The sequence below is a fragment of the Apodemus sylvaticus genome, chromosome 12, assembly GCF_947179515.1.
Source record: "Apodemus sylvaticus chromosome 12, mApoSyl1.1, whole genome shotgun sequence".
NCBI classification, from domain to species: Eukaryota; Metazoa; Chordata; class Mammalia; order Rodentia; family Muridae; genus Apodemus; species Apodemus sylvaticus.
In genome coordinates, this window is record NC_067483.1 from 41,074,048 (window position 1) to 41,095,398 (window position 21,351).

Genomic DNA, 21,351 nt, shown 5'->3' on the forward strand with positions numbered 1-21,351 from the left:
TTCCAGGCCAGGTTTGACTACAAGTATGCAATCCTGTTTTAGTTTTCCCCTCATACATTATCTTTAAAAATTATGACATGCTGGTTAAAAAATATGACATGCTGGGTGAGGTGACACATCCTTTAATCCTAGCACTTCCGAGTTTGAAGCCAGCCTGGTCAATGTGTGAGTTTCATGCTGGTCAGAGATAGTGAAACCTTGACTAAAAAAATGTGGTAAATTCTATACTTCTTCCCTAGGTTTCCTATGGTTTTATAACCTGCTGCATCACCTTATTTTACATTGATTTTTTTTTTTTAAATGAATCAAAAAGTAGGTTGTTACCTACTTTTTTGGTTCCATCTCATCTGCAGCAGAAGACCTATTCAGGCTCCAAATCCCTGTGGAGCTAAGAAAAGTTTTGCCTTCTTCAAGAATTGCTTGGGAGGTCAGGTACTTCTATGAAGCTTATTAAAGAATGAGAACTTTTCTCCCCATTACTGAAAAATGTTTTGTATTTTTAATATTTTAAAATAGTGTGTGTTTGTGTGTGTGTCTGTGTGTGTGTGTATTGCTTGTAGAGGCCAGGAGAGGCATCAGAGCCTCTGAAGCTGGCGTGAAGAGGCAATTGGGGGCTGCTGGGCACTGATCTGGAACTCAGTTTACCTCCTCTAAGGCAGACAGAAATGCCCTTAGTCTGCCGATGCGAGATCTCATTATTCAGATCTGGATGGCCTGCGGCTTTGTAGGATCAAAGGGATGCGCCACCAAATCTTCTAACTTTTTCTTTCTTTCTTTTTTCTTTTTTTGGTTTTTCGAGACAGGGTTTCTCTGTGTAGCCCTGGCTGTCCTAGAACTCACTCTGTAGACCAGGCTGGCCTTGAACTTAGAAATCCGCCTGCTTCTGCCTCCCAAGTGCTGGGATTATAGGCATGCGCCACTACACCCGGCAACTTTTTCCTTTTTTAAGTTGTGTGTGATGGGATATGTACAGTAATCCCAGTGTTTAAGAGGTAGAGGCAGGAGGATCAGGAGATCAAAGTCATCTTTGGCTACATAGTGAGTTCCAGGCCAACACTGCCCACGCTTTTAATCCCAGCACTTGGGAGGCAGAGGCAGGTAGATTTCTGAGTTCGAGGCCAGCCTTGTCTATAGCCAGGGCTGTACGGAGAAACCCTGTCTCGAGAAACAAACAAACAAACAAGAGAAAGAAAAAAGGAAAAGCGTTCCAGGCCAGGCTCGGCCACGTTCGGCCTGTTAGATACTAAACCCAGAGGCTAAGAGAGATGGCCTATTCTGAAGGGAGGGCTGTGCGTCCACTGCCCCTCCTTACACAGTGGCAAGCAGTCTTTCCATGAGCTTAGTTGCTTTCTGGATTAAAGAAATCATTTTTGCGGTCTACTTATGACCTGGCTTTTTCTGGGGCCCTCCCCCATCTTTGTCTTTCACACTTAACCTTTCAGCTCTTTCATTCTTCCTCTGAAACATTGGGATCAAACCTCCAGTTCTGATCTCTTTCCTTCAGACCTGTACCTTTAAGCCTGTTGAAAATCTGTGTACTAGAGACATCTCACGCTCAGCCTGATCAGGAGTGAGGACGTCTTCCCTAGAAGGACATGTGCATGGCACAGTCTGGATGCTCGTCCTAGCGATGCCAATGGTCAGACCCTTAGTATGGTGTTCTGATGGTCCTTTCCTAGTCTAGCTATTATTTCCTACAACTTTATTTCAATCTATAGCGTTGCTGAATTTAGGCCCCATCATTCCTTGACTAGATTATTTCAAGATTCTTTTGCTCAAGTCCAACCTTGTATATGTGTAGACTTCTGTGCAACAACCCCACTTTCCAATAAATAGAACTGTTGGATTTGGTCACTGCTTTAGCCCCTCACAGACTAAACAATCCTGAAAAGCACTTTACACTGAGTCTAGGATAAGCCAGTGCTCCAAGAGTTATTACTTTGTTTTGTTTTGGATTCGGTTTTTTTCGAGACAGGGTTTCTCTGCATAGCCCTGGCTGTCCTGGAACTCACTCTGTAGGCCAGGCTGGCCTTGAACTCAGAAATCCTCCTGCCTCTGCCTCCCAGAGTGCTGGGATTACAGGCGTGTGCCACCACCACCCAGCTAAGTTATTATTATCCTCATTACTATAGCGTGTGTCTGTCTTTGCTGTTCTTGTTGTGTTCAAGTAGTTTTCTCTACCTGGAGAATCTTCCAGTTTCAGTACTCTGCCTCTCAGGTTTTACTATGCAAATCCTTCGTGGCAAAATGTATGACGTGATTGATCGACTGTAGCTCCGCTCTCTCTACTAGACTGTTAACTTCTTGAGGGCAAGAATTCTGAAACTTCAGTGGTCAACCGAAGCATTAAGGATAAACATCCCAGGCGGAAGGCCCCCTGCCCCTCCCGGCTCGGGGGCGGGGCGAGACCTGGCTCGGGGTGGCAGCGGGGACTTTTTTCCTCGCCGTGGCGGCGGAGGCGCACGGCGTGGGGTAGCGGCAAGACGTCGTCGGAGGAAGGCTGAAAGCCCTAGGTGTTGCCGTTGCTAGTAGAAGTCGGACTTGTCGCCCGAGCTGTGCGTGTGCACGGGTTTCGGACCGAGCGGAGCTCGCTGCCGCGGTTGCGGAGCCTGCCCTGTGCTCGCCCCTGCCCAGGTCGCGGTGATGGAGCCGGCCACAGCGCTGCCCCCAGGCCCGCGCCCGGCGCTGCCCCTCGGGGGCCCGGGCCCGCTGGGAGAGTTCCTGCCTCCCCCCGAGTGTCCGGTCTTCGAGCCCAGCTGGGAAGAGTTCGCGGACCCCTTCGCTTTCATCCACAAGATCCGGCCCATAGCCGAGCAGACTGGGATCTGTAAGGTGCGGCCGCCGCCGGTGAGTCAGCCAGCACCCTGGATCCTGCTCGCGGCTGGGGGGGAGGGAGCGAGGACGCGCGGCCCGGGAGGCCGGAGGCGCGGGGGCGGGGAGCAGTCGTCCCGCGGGCCCCAGTCAAGTTTGGGGTGGCTCAGAGGGTGGGAGATGCGGCGGTGGGAGGAAAGCGCGGGGGGCTCGTCCCGGGTGGGATGCGGGCGGTGAGGACAGCGGGCTCTGGTGGCGCGGCCGGAGGGCCAGGTCCGTGCGGCTCCGGGGTTCGGTGCGCTGCACGGCCGGGCAAGCGGGGCGGGCTAGAGTGGTTGGCAGCCGCCGGGGTGGTCGCTGGGGAGTCTTCCCGAGCCCGGCTGAGACGCGGGCGCCGAGGCAGGGCTCTGGGCCCGCACGGCTCGGTGGCTGGTCCTCGCCTCCTCCTCGGGGTGCGGGGGTGTGTGATGGGTGGGGGTGGGGGACTTGCGAGTTGTCGTGTGAGGAGGAAAGTTTTCAATATGGCGGCGGGAGCCCCTGGTCCTTTGTGTGGTGGCGGCGTCGGCCCGAAGCTGCCCTCACCTGAGCGCCCCACCCTCCGGACCCGGGTCCCCCACCACCACCTGGTCCCTCGGCCTCCGGGAGTCCCCGGGGCGAGCTGGGCCAGGGGGCGGCCGGCGCCGCTGGGGGCGGGGAGGAGCCGCCGGTCCGGTCTGGAGCCGCTGGCTGAGTGGTGGTGGTGGGGGTGCCGGGGTCGGGGGGGGGCAGGTGGCGGGGGCCCTGATGCTCGCCCGTCCTGGCGGACGCTCGCACACGGACTTCGGGCCGGAGCGCTTTGCTCTCGGGGGAGGCCTGGCTGGGGCTGAGGTGGAGAGGCTGTGCTTGTAGGGGAGATGTCAGCTCTGGGAGACTTCATCCTGGACCCTAGCCTTCCCTACTCGGCCTTCCGGCGGTGGCTCTAGCGCCTCGAGCCTGGGGGACTGTGAGGGGTGGGGTGTCCCCAAGACAGCCCTAACGGCTGCAACGTCCGCGGAGAGCCCGGCCCACTCCTTCCCCCCGCCCCCCCGCAGCCGGAACTGGATGCGCTGCGACACCCCAGGTTTTTCGCCTTACCTTTTGGGATGACCTGAGTCTGAGTTGGCTTAAACGACCGTTGGACTGGCCGGGACGGTTGGAAAGGTTTAACTGCCTTGCCTACCGTTTAAGAATTTTCTATCATCCCCTCCTCTCAAGTGGAAGAAGACCCTCCCCCCCCAGCCCCCGCCTTTTACCCCTTTCTCCCTTAAACTTGCGCTTTGTAATGGCATTTTGAGTTACGGGATTGTGTACGTAGACGTTCTAGAGAAGCTGTTGGCGAGAGGTCCCCGAATAAACCCCATCTTTTTACTGTCCCCACGAAAGAAAAACTAAAACACAGATACCATATTTTAGTTGCTCTTGGACAACTTTGAAAGCAGGAATGAATGCCTCACAAAATAACTGGCAAGGGTCAGCTAGTGTGGGGGAAATGTTTGGAAGCAGAGTCATTTCTTCTGGTGAAATGGACAAGGTCGATCGGTGTAGCTTAAAGGAAGGTTTCCGTTACTGTAGAGGCCTGCAGAAGTTACACCCTTGCCTGGTTAGACCTAAGGCTTTGATTCTGAAACGTGGACCACGCTTCAAACATTGAGCCATTTAGCTTTATCTTAATGTATCAGGAAAGATGAATGTGACTATCGCATGTTTGCATTAATGGGGTTTTATCTAGAAATTAGGAAACTTGACTAAGTTATTAGAAGCCAAAATGTAGGAGGAGTTAGGTTCCCGTGAGTTGTCCTCCATGTTGGCATTGTGGCATGCTAGGACTGGGCTTAGTCCTTCTTCTTGCCGGCTTTGCCTTTCTTTTATAGAGCTCTTTTCTTCAGAACAGAGTTGCTTTGGTTAGCTTTGGCTGTCCATTTCCTCATGTGGGCTAGCAGCTTAATGGCAGTCTTTAGGATTTGTGGGTTTGTTTTGCTTTTTCACCCATGAATGTCACACATGATGGCCACCATTTTCTACCTATATACTACGGCCTGCAAGTAGAGGGTAAAGGGGAAGAAATAATGTACAAACAGAACTGTTTGGGAGTCTCCTTTGTGTGGAGGGGACTTGCTTCCTCCTTTGTTTAACAAACTCCTATACCAGGATGGAAGAGTTTGCCAGTATTTGCTGTTTGTTGATAGAACCACAAAAAGAAAATCCAGAAGTTGTAGCTCTTGAACAGAGGGGTCCTGGAACAAAGGCGTCTTAAGGAGACCATAAACAGTCTTTGTTTGGGAAGTGTTTTGTGTTAGGAAAGCTGGAACAAGTGGTTTCATATAGTTGAAATGTGGCAACAAAATAAATCTTTAAGAAATAAATATCTTCCCTGGTTTAGCTTTTTATAATTCCCATCTCTCTAGGTTTCTGTTCACTGAGTTTTTGGAACTCTAATAGCTAAATGTAAATGACTTGGAGATTGTGGTATACTTCAGTGTGTAACGGGAGGATTATAAAAGCCTTTCTGTTTGCTTTGTCCTTAGCTTTGTACCTTTAATTACTGGTACTTAGATGGCTTTGGTCTGTACCTGTGTCTTAGGGAGGATCTTAAGCTGCTTGCTTGTGAAAACTTAGGATTTTTTTTTTTTTTTTTTTTTTTTAGTGTTTATATTATTTTGTGTGTTAGTGCATACGGGTTAACAGAAATTTGTGGAGATAAAAAAATCAGCAAGGTAACTGATGAAATGGTGAGTCAGGACTGTATGCAAACCCCAAGTGTAAGACAGTAACCAACCTTATTTCAAAGAAGGTTGGTGTAAGGGATTTTTCTGAGGTGAGACATTGAAATTAATTTTACTTGTTTTTATTTTCTTTAAAATGCAAGTATTTCCTATTTGAGTACTTAAATGTTTAAGTACAAATGTTATTTTCACTGTGTAGTATTTGGCTGCTCAGTAGATATTTTCTTGAATTTCTCCAATGTAATAGAAATGTGTGATAGCTTTTAGATACCTAACACGGCTGCAGTTAGGCAGAGTCCACAAGATTCTTTCCTTAATGACCAAAAGTCAGATTTAAATCAAAACCCAGAGCCGTACACCTGTAATCCCAGCACTCTGGGAGGCAGAGGCAGGCGGATTTCTGAGTTCAAGGCCAGCCTGGTCTACAGAGTGAGTTCCAGGACAGCCAGGGCTATACAGAGAAACCCTGTCTCGGGAAAAAAAAAAAAAAACCAAAAAAATCAAACCCCAGATGGCACAATAAATACTATTTTTTAATTTTTAACTTTCTTTTGGTTGTTTAGAATCCGTCGTCTTCATCTTTATAGCCATTACATGTAAGACTGTTGTAATGAAGTCAGCATCTTTTTAGTGAGCTTGTTAATTCCACTTGGAGAAGGAGGAGGAACTTAAAATACTCTTTGTAAGAAGTGCTAATTACAGCAGTGCTTGAGTGGCAGGGGCGTGTCTCGCTGGATGTAGCTTTGGCCAATCCTTGAACTCACAGGTCTGCAGGGGTTAAAGGTGTGTGCCACCACGCCTGGCCTCCTTTTTTTTTTTCCCCTCCTCCTCTTCCTCCTTCCCTTTTTTTTTTTTTTTTTTTTTTTTTTTAAAGATTTATTATATGTGAATACACTGTAGCTGTCTTCAGACACACCAGAAGAGGGCATCAGATCTCTTTACGGATAGTTGTGAGCCACCATGTGGGTGCTGGGATTTGAACTCATAACCTTTGGAAGAGCAGTCGGTGCTCTTACCCACTGAGCCATCTCTCCAGCCCCCTTCGTCTTCCTCCTCCTCTTCCTCCATCTTCTTTCTTTCTTTCTTTCTTTCTTTCTTTCTTTCTTTCTTTCTTTCTTTCGTTCGTTCGTTCGTTCTTTCTTTCTTTCGTTCTTTCTTTCTTTCTTTTTTTTTTTTTGTCAAGTGAAGAACCGTGGCTGTCCTGGAACTCTCTCAATAGATCAGGCTGGCCTTGAACTTGATCCACCTACCTCTGCCTCCCTAGTGGGAGATCCAAGTGCTGGAATTAAAGGTGTGTGCCTCCACTGTTATGCATTTGGTTTTGGTTTTACATTTTATTTCTGTGTGTGTGTGTACATTAGCACACATGTTCTTAAATACTGTAGGGAACATGTGGAGATCAGAAGGCAGTTTGTAGAATTCTGAGCTATCATTTGGGTTCTGGGATCAAATTCATGAACTTGTTTAATTTGGAGGGCAGTAAAAATTAAGGATGTTTGGAATACAGGAGTAGGTAGGCAGAAGTTTGCTAAAATGGCAACTTGCTTTTAGAGGGTTTAAAATATATATTACATAGATATGCATATAGACATATATAGTCTATAGTTTATGTGCAATACTGGGATCATTTTTATAGACTTGCTGCCAGTTTGTTTTCTTTGTGATTGATTTTTACTTTGTGTTTGGCCTGTATGCATATATATGTGATCATGAGGGTATGGATGGCCCCTGAAGCTTGAGTTAGAGAGGGGTGTGATCTGCTGTATAGGTGTGGGCCACAGTGGACCCTTTGCCCTTAGTTACTGAAGCATCTGTGTGACCACTCATTGCTTGCTGTCTTAATGGGGTCACATTAGGACTTATAGAAAGAAATGAGGGCTTAGTGTGACAGCATACCAACCCGCTCTACATAACAGTTCCAGGCTGGGGCTACATAGTAAGAACCCACCAAAAACAAAACAAGAGGCTGGAGAAGTGGTTTGGAGTAAGAGCATTTGTTGCTCCTCTGGAAGTCACAGGTTTGATTCCCAGCACCTACCTTGTGGCTCACACCTGTGTGGTGTTGATATATATGTGCAGGCAAACACTTAATACACAAGTCTTAAATAAAGGATGAAGAGTTGGCTCTATGGTTAAGAGTTATTTACTGTGCAAACATGAGGACTGGAGTTTTTATTCAAACATCCTAACATCCACATAACAAATTGGGTATGATCTACATTCCCTTGTAACCCCAGCACTGAGTGGGAAGTAGACAGGCGGATTGATTGCGGGTGTGGGGGTGTGGGGGTTGGGGGTGGGGGGTGTTTCTCTGGCTTCCAGAGTAGTGCAGAGAGTGATAGATGACTGTTCTTGGTGTCCTCTGGTACATGCACTAGCACACATGCACATATCATATATGCAGAATATTCACACATGTACATACATACTCTTCTTACATAAAACTTTAAAAATCACTTAAATCTTTTTTTTCCCAGGATATAAGAATACTTTTTTTTTTTAAATAAAGCCATAACTACCAAGGTAGAAATGAAGTTTTAAGCTTCTATTGCTTGTGCCTATGTTTGTGTGGATAAGCAGGTGCACACGTGTACTGCACTACTGAGGAGGTCAGAGGGCCGCTCTCAGGACTTGTTTTCTCAGTCCACTCTGTTTTGGAGCCAGGCGCTGTTTCTGCCAGGTGCATTTCTGGCTAGCTAGCTAAAGCTTCAGAGTGCTGGATGGGATCACAGAGGCCTGCCCTACATCTGGTTTTTATATGGGTCCCAGGATCAACCTCAGGTCGGCAGGCTTGTGCAACAAGTGAAAAGTATGTTCACCCACTGTGCCATCTCACCGTCCCCTAACTTCTTTGTTTTGAGTCAGGGTTTCTCTGTGTAATAGTCCTGGCTATCCTGGAACTCCCTGTAGATCAGACTGACCTCGAACTCATAGATCTATTTGCTTCAGTCTCCTGAGTGCTAGGATTAAAGGCATGGGCCAACATGCCCAGCTATAACTTTTTTTTTTAAAGAAAAAAGTTACTAGTATAGAAAATAGGTGCTGAAGCTATTTTTCTAGATAAAAGCAAAGAGCGACATTCCTGGAATGAGGACCAAGCTGATTGTAGAGAACAGTGAGGTTTTGTCTTGTTGCAGTTACACAGGTAACATTGCAGCAGTTCAGAGTGAGTGAGCTCTCTAGTGATGAGTGATGGTCACTTGTCTACTTAAGTGTGGGCTTAGAGTGCCTGGGTTTTAGCCAGTGCTTTGGTTGCCTTGTTACAGTTTCCGTAACTTGTAAAGAAACGGGATCATTTTGAGAACAACTCTTAGCCAGGTGTAGAGGTGTGGGGAGTGGGTGGTCGGATTTCCTGTCTGCCTTGTTCCATTGCTAGAATTGGCCATGTTTTATATCAGCTGATTTAGAAGGGCCTTTCTGGTCAGATTGGCCCTTTCGTCTGACAGAACAGTCCGGAGTGCTCAGGAAAGAGAATGAAGTAGCTTTCTAAGACTCTGTGTTGATTAGGTTCTTAGGTAACTTCTGTGCAGGATAGTAGTTTAGCTTTCATCATTGATGCAATTTCTTTTTTTTTTTTTTTCCATTTTTTTCTTTTTCTTTTTTTGTGGTTTTTTGAGACAGGGTTTCTCTGTGTAGCCTTGGCTGTCCTGGAACTCACTCTGTAGACCAGGCTTGCCTCTGCCTCCCAAGTGCTGGGATTAAAGGCGTGCGCTACCATTGCCCAGCATTGATGCAATTTCTGTGAGAAGAATTACTAGTTAACATTTTATATGGTATCAGTTTTTTCTTCCTTTGGTGTTGAGGATGGAAGGCCTTGTTTGTGCCTTTGGGCAAGTTCTGTAGCCGATAGGGCTGTATATTCTCAGTCCTTGGTTTGGTTTGTTTGGAGACAGGGTCTTGATGTTTTTATTAAGCTAGCCTGGAACTCCCAGAGCAGCCCAGGCTGGCCTCAAACTCAGTCCTTTGCTTTGAATCCTAGGATTACAGGAATATCTTAACTACTGGGCAAGCATTATTCCCTTTAATTTAACTTTCTTTGATTTTAAGATAGAGTTGTTGCAGGCATGATGATGGTGCACACCTGTGAACCCTGTGAGGTGGGAGGGTGCAGCGTGTAAAGCCAGCTGCCAATCTCTTAATCGGTTTCTTCCAAGAAATAATTCTATAGGGATAAACATTTTATCAAATCATTGTGTGTGTGTGTATTCTTTAAAGTCAGTTTCTTTATTATGTGAAAGGAAGGGCTATTTTACAAGCTGCCTAGAGTTTTTTGTCTATCCATGCATTCAAGTGATAGGTGTGCTCATTTCACGGCATATGCACACGGAGGTTGGAGAATTACCCTGAGTGTTGGTCCATGCTTCTTGTTTGAGACAGTCTGTCTTTCTACTGTGTATGCCAGGCTACCTAGTCCTCACACGTCTACCTCTCCTTGCCATCTTCCCATAGAAGCCCTGGGATAAGGAATGCTGTTTCCATGTGGTTGACTTCCCATGGGTTCTGAGGATTCGAAATCAGATCTTCATGTTTGTGCAGCAAGCTCTTTTACCTGCTGAGCCATCTTCCCAGCCTGCCCTAGTATTTTTCTTTAATCTGATTGCATCATGACCTTGGATAAAGTCTGTTTACCCCAATGTGTATACCTTCTCATCTGGCTCTAAAGGGATCTGACACTGACCTAGGGCTGCTGTCTAGATTAATTAATGGATTGCAGGAGCTTAAATCTTCAATTCCCCCCCTCACCCCCCCATTGCTAAGGAGAGTCTGGGAACAGATATAGCAGGACAAAAAAGTCTGGGCCAAATATATATCCCTCATTTTCCTACATAGAAGAATTGATTAGCAAAACTTGGAAAGGCAAAAACCCAACAACATCAAAGCTAGACTAAGAACTGGGCATGGTGGTGCATTCCAGTCTGCAGTAGTTTAGAGGCAGGCGAATCAGCTAAAGGCCAGCCTGGGTGACTCATGTTCTAGGTTAGTTTTGGTAATACACCAAGACCTCCCAACTCCATTTCTAACCTCCAACCCTAGGATATACCTGAATGTGATAGTTTATTCCCAGCATTTAGAAGGCAGAGACAGAATCATCATGAGTTCAAGGCCAACCTAAAATATATAGTGAAACCTTGATATATATTTGGTTTGTTTGTTGAGACAGGGTTTCTCTGTGTAGCCCTGACTGTCCTAGAACTCATTCTGTAGACCAGGCTGGCCTTGAACTAGAAACCTTGATTTTTAAAAAATCCAAACTAAGGCTGGGTGGTGGCACACACCTTTAATTCCAGCACTTGGGAGGCAGAGGCAGGCAGATCTGAGTTTGAGGCCAGCTTGTTTCTACAGAGTGAGTTCCTGGATGGCCTGGACTCTGTTACAGGGGAAACCCTGTCTTGAAGCAAATAGCAACAAACCCCACAAACTAGTGAGTGCTGCAGTATGGAAGGTTATGAAGGGCAGCCGTGGGGAGTCATGCCGGGGTGAGACTTCAGTGATGGCTCTGTTTTGGGGTTGTCTACTTACTCCTTTAAGTAACCCCTCACCCATTATCCAGGAAGCCCAGTAAATTCCCTGAAATGAAATCCACACAGAGACGCCTCCCCCCACATGATTCTAACAAATATAACCTTCCTGTTTGTTTAAGAGAGGTTCATGGAACTCAAGGTGTCCATCAACTCCCTACCTTCCAGGTATTGGATTATAGCTATGCATTATCATATTCTATTTTATTCCTTGATTTATATGTGTGAATATTTTGCTTGCGTGCATGCATATATGTGTGTGTGTACTATTGAGTGCCTGATGCCTAAGGTGGTCAGAAAAGGACATTGGAATTTCTGGAACTAGAGTTACAAATGATTATGAGCTGTGAATTGAACCTGGTCTTTTGGAAGAACAGCAAGTGCTCTCACCACTGAACCATCTCTCTAACCAACTCCAATTTGTTTGATTTTATTTTTTAAAGATTTGTATGTATTCGGTTTGTGTGTATGTATGTGCATATGTGTGTGGGAATTCATGTACTTGTGCACCTATAGAGGCCAGAAAAGGACATTAGATCTTTAGAACTTGGAAAAACAGTGTTGGCAGATGCCCTACTTGGGTTTGGGGATCAGAACCCCAGTCCTAAGTGATTGTGCAGCATCTGCTCCAACACCGTTGCCTTATTCTTGAGACAGGGTCTTACTGTGTAGCTCAGGCTGACATCTTGGTTGATTCTGATGTAGGTTTTCTCTGTACCTGAATCTTTAATTTGAAGCCTGCCAGGTCTGTAACTGAAAAACATTGTGTGTGTGTGTGTGTGTGTGTGTGCGCGCGCGCACAAATTAACAGCAATTGAGCCTAAGGTCTCATGCCTGCTAGGCAAGCACTGTGTCAGTGAGCTGCGGCCCCAGCAGGTCCATCTCCTGTCGCTTTTTGTGTCTTAATGAAAGTAACTAGAATTCATAATCATAAAAACTTGGAATTGTGGGTCTGGAGATTTATGGATCTCATACTGTTCTTGTAAGGAACCTGATTGAGTTCCTAGTGTCCCTGTCAGGCTCATAACTGCCTGTAAAGCCAGGAGTCCAATGCCTCAGACCTCCAAGGACAGGCACATTAAAAAAAAAAAAGCCTTGGAATTATGTAATCTCTTACATTACTTCTTAGATGGACTTGTATTTTATATTTTGCCTCTTTTTGGTGGACCTATGCATTTTGTACTCTTACTGTGTCTTTACTGCTATGCTTTTGTGTATGTATGTATTAGTTCATTAGTCTTTCTAGATGTATGTAAGTCCTGTTCAGCTGGAGGGACGGCTTGCTCACTTGATACAGTGCTTGTCTATGAAATATGAGAGCCTGAGTTTGAGACCAAGAAATATACAAAATCTGGCTGTATGTGGTAGCCGGTTCTGGGAAAGCAGGACAGGAAGATGCTTGGGGCTCTCTGGCCAACGGTCTAGCGTAATTATTCAGCTGTAGGTCCACCAGAGACTCTTGGTTTTTTGTTTGTTTGTTTGTTTTGTTGTTTTGTTTGTTTGTTTGTTTGTATTTGGTTTTTTCAAGACAGGATTTCTCTGTATAGTCCTGGCTGTCCTGGAACTTACTCTGTAGACCGGGCAGAAATCCATCTGCCTCTGCCTCCCAGAGTGCTGGGATTACAGGTGTGTGCCATCACCACCTGGCGTCTGGATATTTTCTTTATATTTTAAATGTTTTCCCCTTTCTAGGTCTCCCCTTCAGGCCCCCCCATTCCATCCCCCCTCTCCCTACCTCCATGAGGATGCTCCCCACCCCCCACCCCATCCTCCCACTGGCATTCCCCTACACTGGGACATGGAACACCCTCAGACCCACTCCTCCCTCTGATGTCCAACAGGGCCATCCTCTGCCACATACACGGCGGGAGAGCCATGGGTCTCCATGTGCACTACTTTGGTTGGTGGTCCAGTCCCCAGGAGCTCCGGGGAGGGGTGGGATAGGGTGTAGGGAGGTCTGGCCAGTTGACACTGTTGCTCCCTCCATTGGGCTGCAAACCCCCTCATCTCCTTCAGTCCCTTCTCCAACTCCTCCATCAGGGACCCAACACTCAGTCCAATGGTTGGCTGTGAGCATCTGCCTCTGTATTTGCCAGGCTCTGGCAGAGCCTCTCAGGAGACAGCCATATCAGGCTCCTTTCCAGGTTTGGCGACTGTATATGGGATGGATCCCCAGGTGGGGGAGTCTCTGGATGGCCTTTCCTTCAGTCTCTGCTCCACACTTTGTTTCCATATTTCCTCCTGTATTTTGTTTCCCCCTTCTAAGAAAGCTTTCTTCTTCTTGCGCTTCATATGGTCTGTGAACTTAATCTTGGGTATTCGGAACTTTTTGGCTAATATCCACTTATCAGTGAGTGCATGCCATGTGCATTCTTTTGTGACTGAGTTACCTCAGGATATATATTTTTTTTGGTTTGGTTTTTTCGAGACAGGGTTTCTCGGTGTAGCCTTGGCTGTCCTGGAACTCACTTTGTAGACCAGACTGGCCTCGAACTCAGAAATCCACCTGCCTCTGCCTCCCAAGTGCTGGGAGGATATTTTCAAGTTCCATCCATTTGCATGATTTTTTTCTTAATTGTTACCTACATATATTCCTAACTACATAAATGCAACTTGCTAATTAGTCCATATGTTACTCGATATATATTATGAGTTCAGGGCTGACCACTTAGTATTGGATTACCAGTGGGACTTTCTTGTTGAGACTTAACCTGTTCTCAACATTCCTAGTCATCTTAGTTCTTTGTCTAGGATTCAGGCCCCATGAGATTTCCCTTCCATGTTAGCACGTCTATCGGTACTACCCTTGTTCACGGCTTGTTCAGGCAGCCATGGTGATGAGTCTCTTTGGGTGTAGCTTCTCTGGCTTTTCTAAGAGAAGCTCTCTTATCAAACTTCCTATTCTTCTGGCTCCTAAGAGGTTTTCCACTTCTTTTATTATGATTCTTGAACCTTTTGTTCTACAGTTGTAATGCAGATGTATCAGTTGGGGCTAGGCCCCACACTTGTTCTCTTCATTTTAGCAGGTTGTATTTTTCTGTAGTGATCTGTTGATGTTTCTTTGTGAGATGATACCTACACTGATCTTTTTATTAATGTCCTGTGTGACATTGATGTGTATCCTGTAGGGTGCAGTAGTGAAACACAAGGATCTTAAGGCATCATCCTCCTAGTTTTCTGTGTGGTTAGACCAGCTCATCATTTGGAGATATTTAAGCTAGATGACAATTTCTTGTTTTTGCCAGGCTATATTTGACAGAAAAAGACAGAAAGTAGGTTCTTTTACTTCACATTTATACTCTGGTCCTTGTGTGTGTGGTGTGTGTGTGTGTGTGTGTCTGTCTGTCTGTCTTGTGAGGCAGGGAGGAAGGGTGGAGAATGAAAAAGGTGTGTGCAGAATTCCTGAAGTATAACCTCTACTTTGTAAAATTCAAAGATTTAAGATTCTCCTTGAGGCACTCATCCCATATTATGCTGCATTTTTGACAAATTGAGAAGTCACCAAATTTTCCAGTAGGAGGATAGCTTTAGGGATTTGTGTAGAGATTGGGTTTTGATTTTATTTTTAATATTTCAATTGTATTCATTCTCTTAGTTTTTTCTTTCATTGTTAGTCTTATGTCTCTAACTATTTTCCGTTTGTAAAATATGTCTTTGTTATACATAATGGGTAATTGTCCATCAGATTTTTTTTTGTCTTGCTTTTTTAAGAGAACAGTGTTTAGGATTTGGTTTGGCTGTGGTGTGTTTTGTGTATGCATGCCACATACACATGCATAGGACATTATTAGACATCTAGTAAATGAAAACTTATTTAGTAGAAAAAGTTATTTAGAAAAATAAAAATTTCATGGCTTCTGATGACACTTGGATTATTTTGTTATTCTGGACCTGGACTATTTTCAGAGTTTTCTTAGCTTCTTCATAAAAGAAAAATAATGCTGGCCCATCTTTACATCCTGAAGTTGGAAAGAGATAGTGTGTGGTAAACTAGGATTTGAACCCAGACAGTGAAGTTAGTCTAGGTTAGTGATCATTTATTAAGAATAAAGAAATAGAGACAGGATCTTACTGTGAAGCCCTCACCTGGTCTGAAACTCACCAATCCAGCTGGCCTGAAACTTAGAACTTAGATGCTCCTCCTCCTCCTCTTCTTTTCTTTTTTCTTTTTCTTTTTTTCAAGACAGGGTTTCTCTGTGTAGCCCTAGCTATCCTGGAACTCACTATGTAGACCAGGCTGGCCTTGAACTCAGAAATCTGCCTGCCTCTGCCTCCCAAGTGCTGGGATTAAAGGCGTGCACCACCACCGCCCGGCTTTTTTTTTTTTTTTTTTTTCTCAAAGACTAATTTATCTTTTTAGTTTTTCAAGACTTTTTCTGTATAGCCCTGGCTGCCCTGGAACTCACTCTGTAGACCCTGCTGGTCTTGAACTCAGAGATACAATTCCTTCTACCACCATGAGTGCTGGGATTAAAGGGGTGTGCCACCAAGACTAATTTTTCTATAGCCCAGGCTGGCTTCAAACTCAGTTACCACCCGCAGGACTATTCATGCCATTGTGTACAGCTCTTTAACAGGTTTAATAAATGTAGCTTTTCTCTTTTGGTCACTGAAATATCAGTACATGGAAATAGTAAGCTACAGATCCATTGGCGCATCATTTTGTATTTTTCGGGAGCTCCGGCAGGCCTTGAACTCTAGGGGAGAGGGACTTAGGGCTCCTGATTCTCCTGCTGCTAATGCACAGGTGTTAGAACATAAATAACATCAAAAACCACAAAACAAACAGAAAAGCACCCCAAGAAAGTGTGTATGTGTGTGTGTGCATGTGTGTTCAAGTGTGCAGGGTACTTGTGATCAGCAGCAGTTTTGGGGACTTGGTTCTCCTTCCACCTGTGGCCACCTCAGCTTGTTGGGCTGGACAGACAGCAGGTGCCTTTACCCATTGAGAGATTCATTATTTATAGAGTGGGTCTTTGATACCAAACAGCCACTTAAATGTTGGCCAGCCAGTTCATCTGGCTGCAGTGTTTTCATATTTTAGGCTAATAAAAGTTATTTTGGAAATGTAGCAGTAAATGAAAGAAGTAAAGCAATTGACAGTGCGTGACAGACAAGGGCAGTTAACTAGGAGATGGAAGCTGTTGTGGGATGGCAAGGAAACGCCCACTGCATTTTTAATTGGGCATGCTCATGACATCCTTTTCACAGGGAGGCTTACAAACTAATCCTACACTTGGCAGGCAGAGTCAGGAGGATGGTGAGTTCCCTGAGCTATAACCAGGAAACTTTGACTCAGAAAAAAAAAGAACAAAAACTATAAACAGCAAGAGATCTAGCCTTGAAGCATGGTCAGAGTGCCTTAGTACATGTGTGCTGCTACAACAAAGTATTTGATAAGGATACTTAAAAATATTGTCAAAGCTGGCAAGTATAGATTAGGCTTTCTTCTGGGTTTCCTGTCTTACAAGGGCAAACTAGTTCTTTATACTCAAGTATAGAGTATGGGCCAGTGCTGTGCGCTTCTTTGGAAGACTAGAAGGAGACCTAGACTCCCAGGCAGCAGGTTTTTAAATCCACAAGCAGGCTCTAACACTTGATTTAAACCACACTCAAAAACACTCTATCTCTTAATATTATTACACTGGTTATTAAGTTTCAGAGGGGCACAGACCCTGAAACTCCAGCAGTTGGAATTGTATTGAGGAGCTGGGTGTTCTAGCTCTGTTGACAGATGCATACCTAGGCTGTGCGTGGGTTTGGTCCCCAGCATAGTTTAAACCATGGGTGGTGGTACCTATAATCCCAGCACTCTGGGAGGTAAGGGCAGGGTGTTTACAGTTTGAGGCCAGTTTGTGCTGCGACCCTGTCTCAAAAACAAGCAAAAAAGAAGAAAAGAAAAGAAAAAGTTAATATTGCATAGACTGAGCTAGCTTCCTAAGTTCAGGTTTTGATAAGTCATTTCTCTGCCTGTGAAATGAGCCAATTCAAGCCAGATTTAAAAAAAATATAAATGCAGGTTTATTGGGACTTGAGGCTAGGAAAGTTGCCAAGGGATGGGAGAGAGATGAGAAGGGGGAAAGAATGAAAGAGTCCGTGCAGAGATAGACAGACAGACAGAAGGGGGGGGAGAGGGAGGGAGAGAAAAGGAGAGAGCAGGAAACCCAAATAGTCTGGGCTGGAAAGTTCAGTGTTGGGGGTAGGGTGTGCCAGGTAGAGACTGAGGGACTGAGGGATGCTGGGAGAACTTGGAGGCCAGGTCTGCTTTGATATGTAAAATATTCACCTCCGTCCCTTGGCCTGGTGCTGTGAAACCAAACAGGTTTAAGTTTAGTATTATTGGATCATACTTGTTTATCTAAAATAATTGTCTCCATCCTTAATGTTAACATTACACTTAATTTATCAAAAGTGTAGCAGGGCTAAATATCTATAATTTGGAGGAAGTAACGCAACTGTTTTTGTTTCTTTTAATGATTCATTTATTTTTATTTTATGAGCATTGATTGGTATTTTGCCTGCACATGTCTGTGTGAGGGTGACAGATTCACATGGGTGCCGAGTGTCCTGGAAGATCAGTCAGTGCTCTTAACTGCTGAGTCATCTCTCCAGTCTCACTCTTTATTTTTAATTAATTAATTAATTAATTAATTAATCTTTTGTTTTTCAAGACAGTTTTTTTTCCCTGTTTAGCCTTGGCTGGTCTGGAAGTCCCTATGCAGACCAGTCTGGCCTTGAGCTCTTAGGCTAGACTGTCTCTGTTTCTCTAGTGCTGGGATTAAAGGCATCAATTAATTGGAAAAAAATTTTTTCAATAGCTTCTTATTCTGTAGTTCAGGCTGGACGGGTGCTCACTTTGTAACTGTGGTCTGGCTTTGAACTTCTTTGAGCTGACACTCTTTCTCTCTCAACTTTCTGAATGCTGGCATTTTAGGTATGAGCTACTATACCTGATTTATCTGACTTGTTTTCCTGTGTGTGTGTGTGTGTGTGTGTGTGTGTGTGTATGTGTGTCTGTCTGTCTGTTTGTTTGTCTGTCTGTCTGTCTGTCTGTCGCGCACGTGATACATGATGTATGTCACTGTCCTGTGTGGAGGTCAGAGGACCATTTGTTGGAGTCTGTTCTTTCCACTTTAATGGGTTGTAGAGACTGAAGTAAGGTCATCTAGTTTGCAAAGTTTTATGTGCTGAGCCATTTTACTGGCTCCTGGTTTTTTTTAAAAAGTAATTTATTTTTCAATGTGCATTGGTATCTTGCCAGCTTGTGTCTTGTGTAAAGGTTCCCTGGAGTTGGAGTTACAGAAAGCTGTCCTGTGGGTGCTGGGAATTAAACTCAGGCCCTCTGGAAGAGCAGCCAGTGTTCTTAACCACTGAGCCATCTCACTTTCAGCCCCTGGTTTATGTATTTTATATATTTTATTTGTTTTATTTTTTTCGAGACAGAGTTTCTCTGTGTAGCCCTGGCTGACCTGGAACTCACTCTGTAGATCAGGCTGGGCTTGAACTCAGAGATCCTCCTGTTTCAAGGATCCTGCTTTTCAAGGATTTTATAAAGCTCAGGGGTAGGGGGTTTCTGCATGTGGGATTTGGCAGGCAAATGGGCTGTGTTACCGTAGAGCATCCCTATAACAAATTAGTTCTAACGACCTCCTGAACAAAGACAAGATTGCACAGTGGGGGTAACTAAGCAACAGAGCCTTTGACACAAAGGTAGGGTTGCAAGATGGTTGTGAACAACTTTGTAAAACACGATTGCCATTCCTGGAGCATGTAGTGCAGAACCATTGTAGTTAAGGTTAAAGGTAGGCACAGCCCAATGCTTGAGAAACATGTTTAATTATAAACAGGTGTGAACCTAGTTTGTCTTACAAAGGGCAATTCCCCTGTCCCTACCTCCCATTTCTTTGCAGGGATGCTGAGATCACAAATGCGTGCTACCTCCTCCAGCCTTAAGGACTGTATTTAGGTTGTTAGGCTTGCATAGCATGCAGCTTACCACCTCCTTTAAATGTTCTTTGAAATAAGTTGTTTAAACAGAAGGTTTTGGGGCCAGCAAAATTGCTCAGTGAATAATGTCTGTCACCAAGACTGGCAATTTGAGTTCAATTCCCAGAACAATGGAAGGAGAGAATGAGATTCTGCCATGATTTCCTGAGTATTTGAGACAAACAAAGCTGGTGGCTTGTTGGCTCACTGTATGTGATCTTCTTCAGACTCTAGAGGCCAAGGCATGAGTGTTGTGAGTTCAAGCTCAGCCTGGGCTTAAAGCAAAACAAACAGAAAGGTTGGCGTTCCTGGGCACACCCTATTAATTTAATTTGTACATTGCACTAAGGATTGGACTCAGGGTTGATTGAATGCATGGTAAACTGCATTCTCCCATATTTGAATTATATTTTTTCTTTTGGAGACAGTGCTTTACTATGTAGCACTCAGATTGGCCTTGAAGTTGTATATAAATAACACCAGTTTACTAGATAGAATTCTGTTGTTGACAGGATCTCAAAAAGCTCAAGCTGACCTTCAACTCTTTCCTGTGTCAGGTTGATCTGTGTTCCTAAAGTTGGGATTACAGGCATGTTTTTTTTTAAAAACAGCTTTATTTTGTTTTGAGTGTTTGTATTTATGTCTGTGTACCATAAGCATACCTGTTGTCCACAGAGTCCAGAAAAGGGAGTCATATTTCCTGGAAGTGGAGTTACAGATGGTTGTAAGCTACCATGTGGGTGGAAACAGAACTGGGCTCCTCTGCTCTTAACCACCAAGCCTTTTCCCCAGCCTCCTAAGTTCTAATTCCAGTAAAGCTTTTGTCTCTTTATGACCCCGGACATGGTCTTTCACTGAGCTAGAAGTGTGGCCTTTTTAGCTAGGCAGGCATGCCAGGGAACTCTGGTGATATGCCTGTTTTCACCCTGTCTCCCTCATGCTGGGCTCTTTAGTGGATGCTAGTCAAACCCAGGTCTTTGTTTTCAGAGCAGCATTCTGACCCATTGGGCCATTTGCTCAACCCCTTCACCCATCTTTTGTTCTTCAATGAAGAGAAAGAAGTGGTTCTATTTTTTTTTTTTTTTTTTTTTTTTTTTTTGAGACTGGGTTTCTCTGTGTAGCCCTGGCTGTCACTCTGTAGACCAGGCTGGCCTTGAACTCAGAAATCTGCCTGCCTCTGCCTCCCAAGTGCTGAGATTAAAGGCATGTGCCACCACTGCCTGTTGTTTGTGTGTGTGTGTGTGTGTGTGTGTGTGTGTGGTTTTGTGTGTGTGTGTGTTTCAAATCTTTTTTTTTGTTTTTTTTTCCTTTTTGGCTTTTTGGATTTGTTTTTTTCGAGACAGGGTTTTTCTGTGTAGCCTTGGCTGTCCTGGAACTCACTCTGCAGACCAGGCTGGCCTTGAACTCAGAAATCCACCTGCCTCTGCTTCCCAAGTGCTGGGATTAAAGGCACCACCGCCCAGCACCTCTTTCTAATCTTAAAGAGCAAATAATATATATTTGATCACAGTCCTTGGGAGGCAGAAGCAGGTGGATCTCTTTGAGTTCAAGGCCAGCTTGGTCTACAGAGTGAGTTCTAGGCCAGCCAAGGATATATACAGTGAGACTCAAGAACAGACAAGACAGCTAAACATGATGTTGTATACTAGATGGAATACTGGAACACAAAAGGGGTAGCAGTTTAATATATATATGAATAGAGGATAAAGTGTGGGGTTCAGTCAATGAAACAAATGCATTATACTAATCCATGATATTAGTAGAGAAACTAGTTTGATATAAAACCTAAAAAGCCTATTAAAGATGATTTTTTAAAAAAGATTTATTTATTATATGTAAATACACTGTAGATGTCTTCAGATACCCCAGAAGAGGGCATCAGATCTCATTAAGGATGGTTGTGAGCCATCATGTGGGATTTGAACTCAGGACCTTTGGAAGAGCAGTCCGTACTCTTAACCGCTGAGCCATCTCTCCAGCCCTAAAGATGATTTTGATTGTTGTGTTTTATACTCTTCTGATGCCAATTGAAGAGCTCTCAAAAGGATAAGAATGGCTGGGGATATATAGCTCAGAGGCAAGCACATGCGGTGCACATCTTTAAGGTCCAGGGCTTGATCCTAGCACCACTATTAAAAAGTATTTAAGGGTGGCATTAGATGATATAAGCTGTAAAGTGTTCTTCAGAGGATCCAGGTTTAACACCCAGCACCCACATGACAGTAATTTCAGTTCTAGGGTAGCTTGACACCCCTTTTTGGCCTCTGCATACACTTGGTGGTGTAGAAACATAC

The 21,351-nt window shown here is 44.7% G+C and overlaps 1 protein-coding gene across 1 annotated transcript in view; it reads left to right on the plus strand.

Moving 5' to 3' along the window:
* The first annotated feature begins 2,542 nt into the window (after positions 1 to 2,542).
* Positions 2,543 to 21,351, plus strand: part of Kdm5b (lysine demethylase 5B) — a 74,223-nt gene continuing 55,414 nt past the window's right edge. Inside the window, exon 1 of the mRNA XM_052200041.1 lies at positions 2,543 to 2,847. Within this exon, the coding sequence (XP_052056001.1) occupies positions 2,644 to 2,847 (204 nt within the window). The 5' untranslated portion in view covers positions 2,543 to 2,643. The remainder of the gene's footprint in view (positions 2,848 to 21,351) is intronic.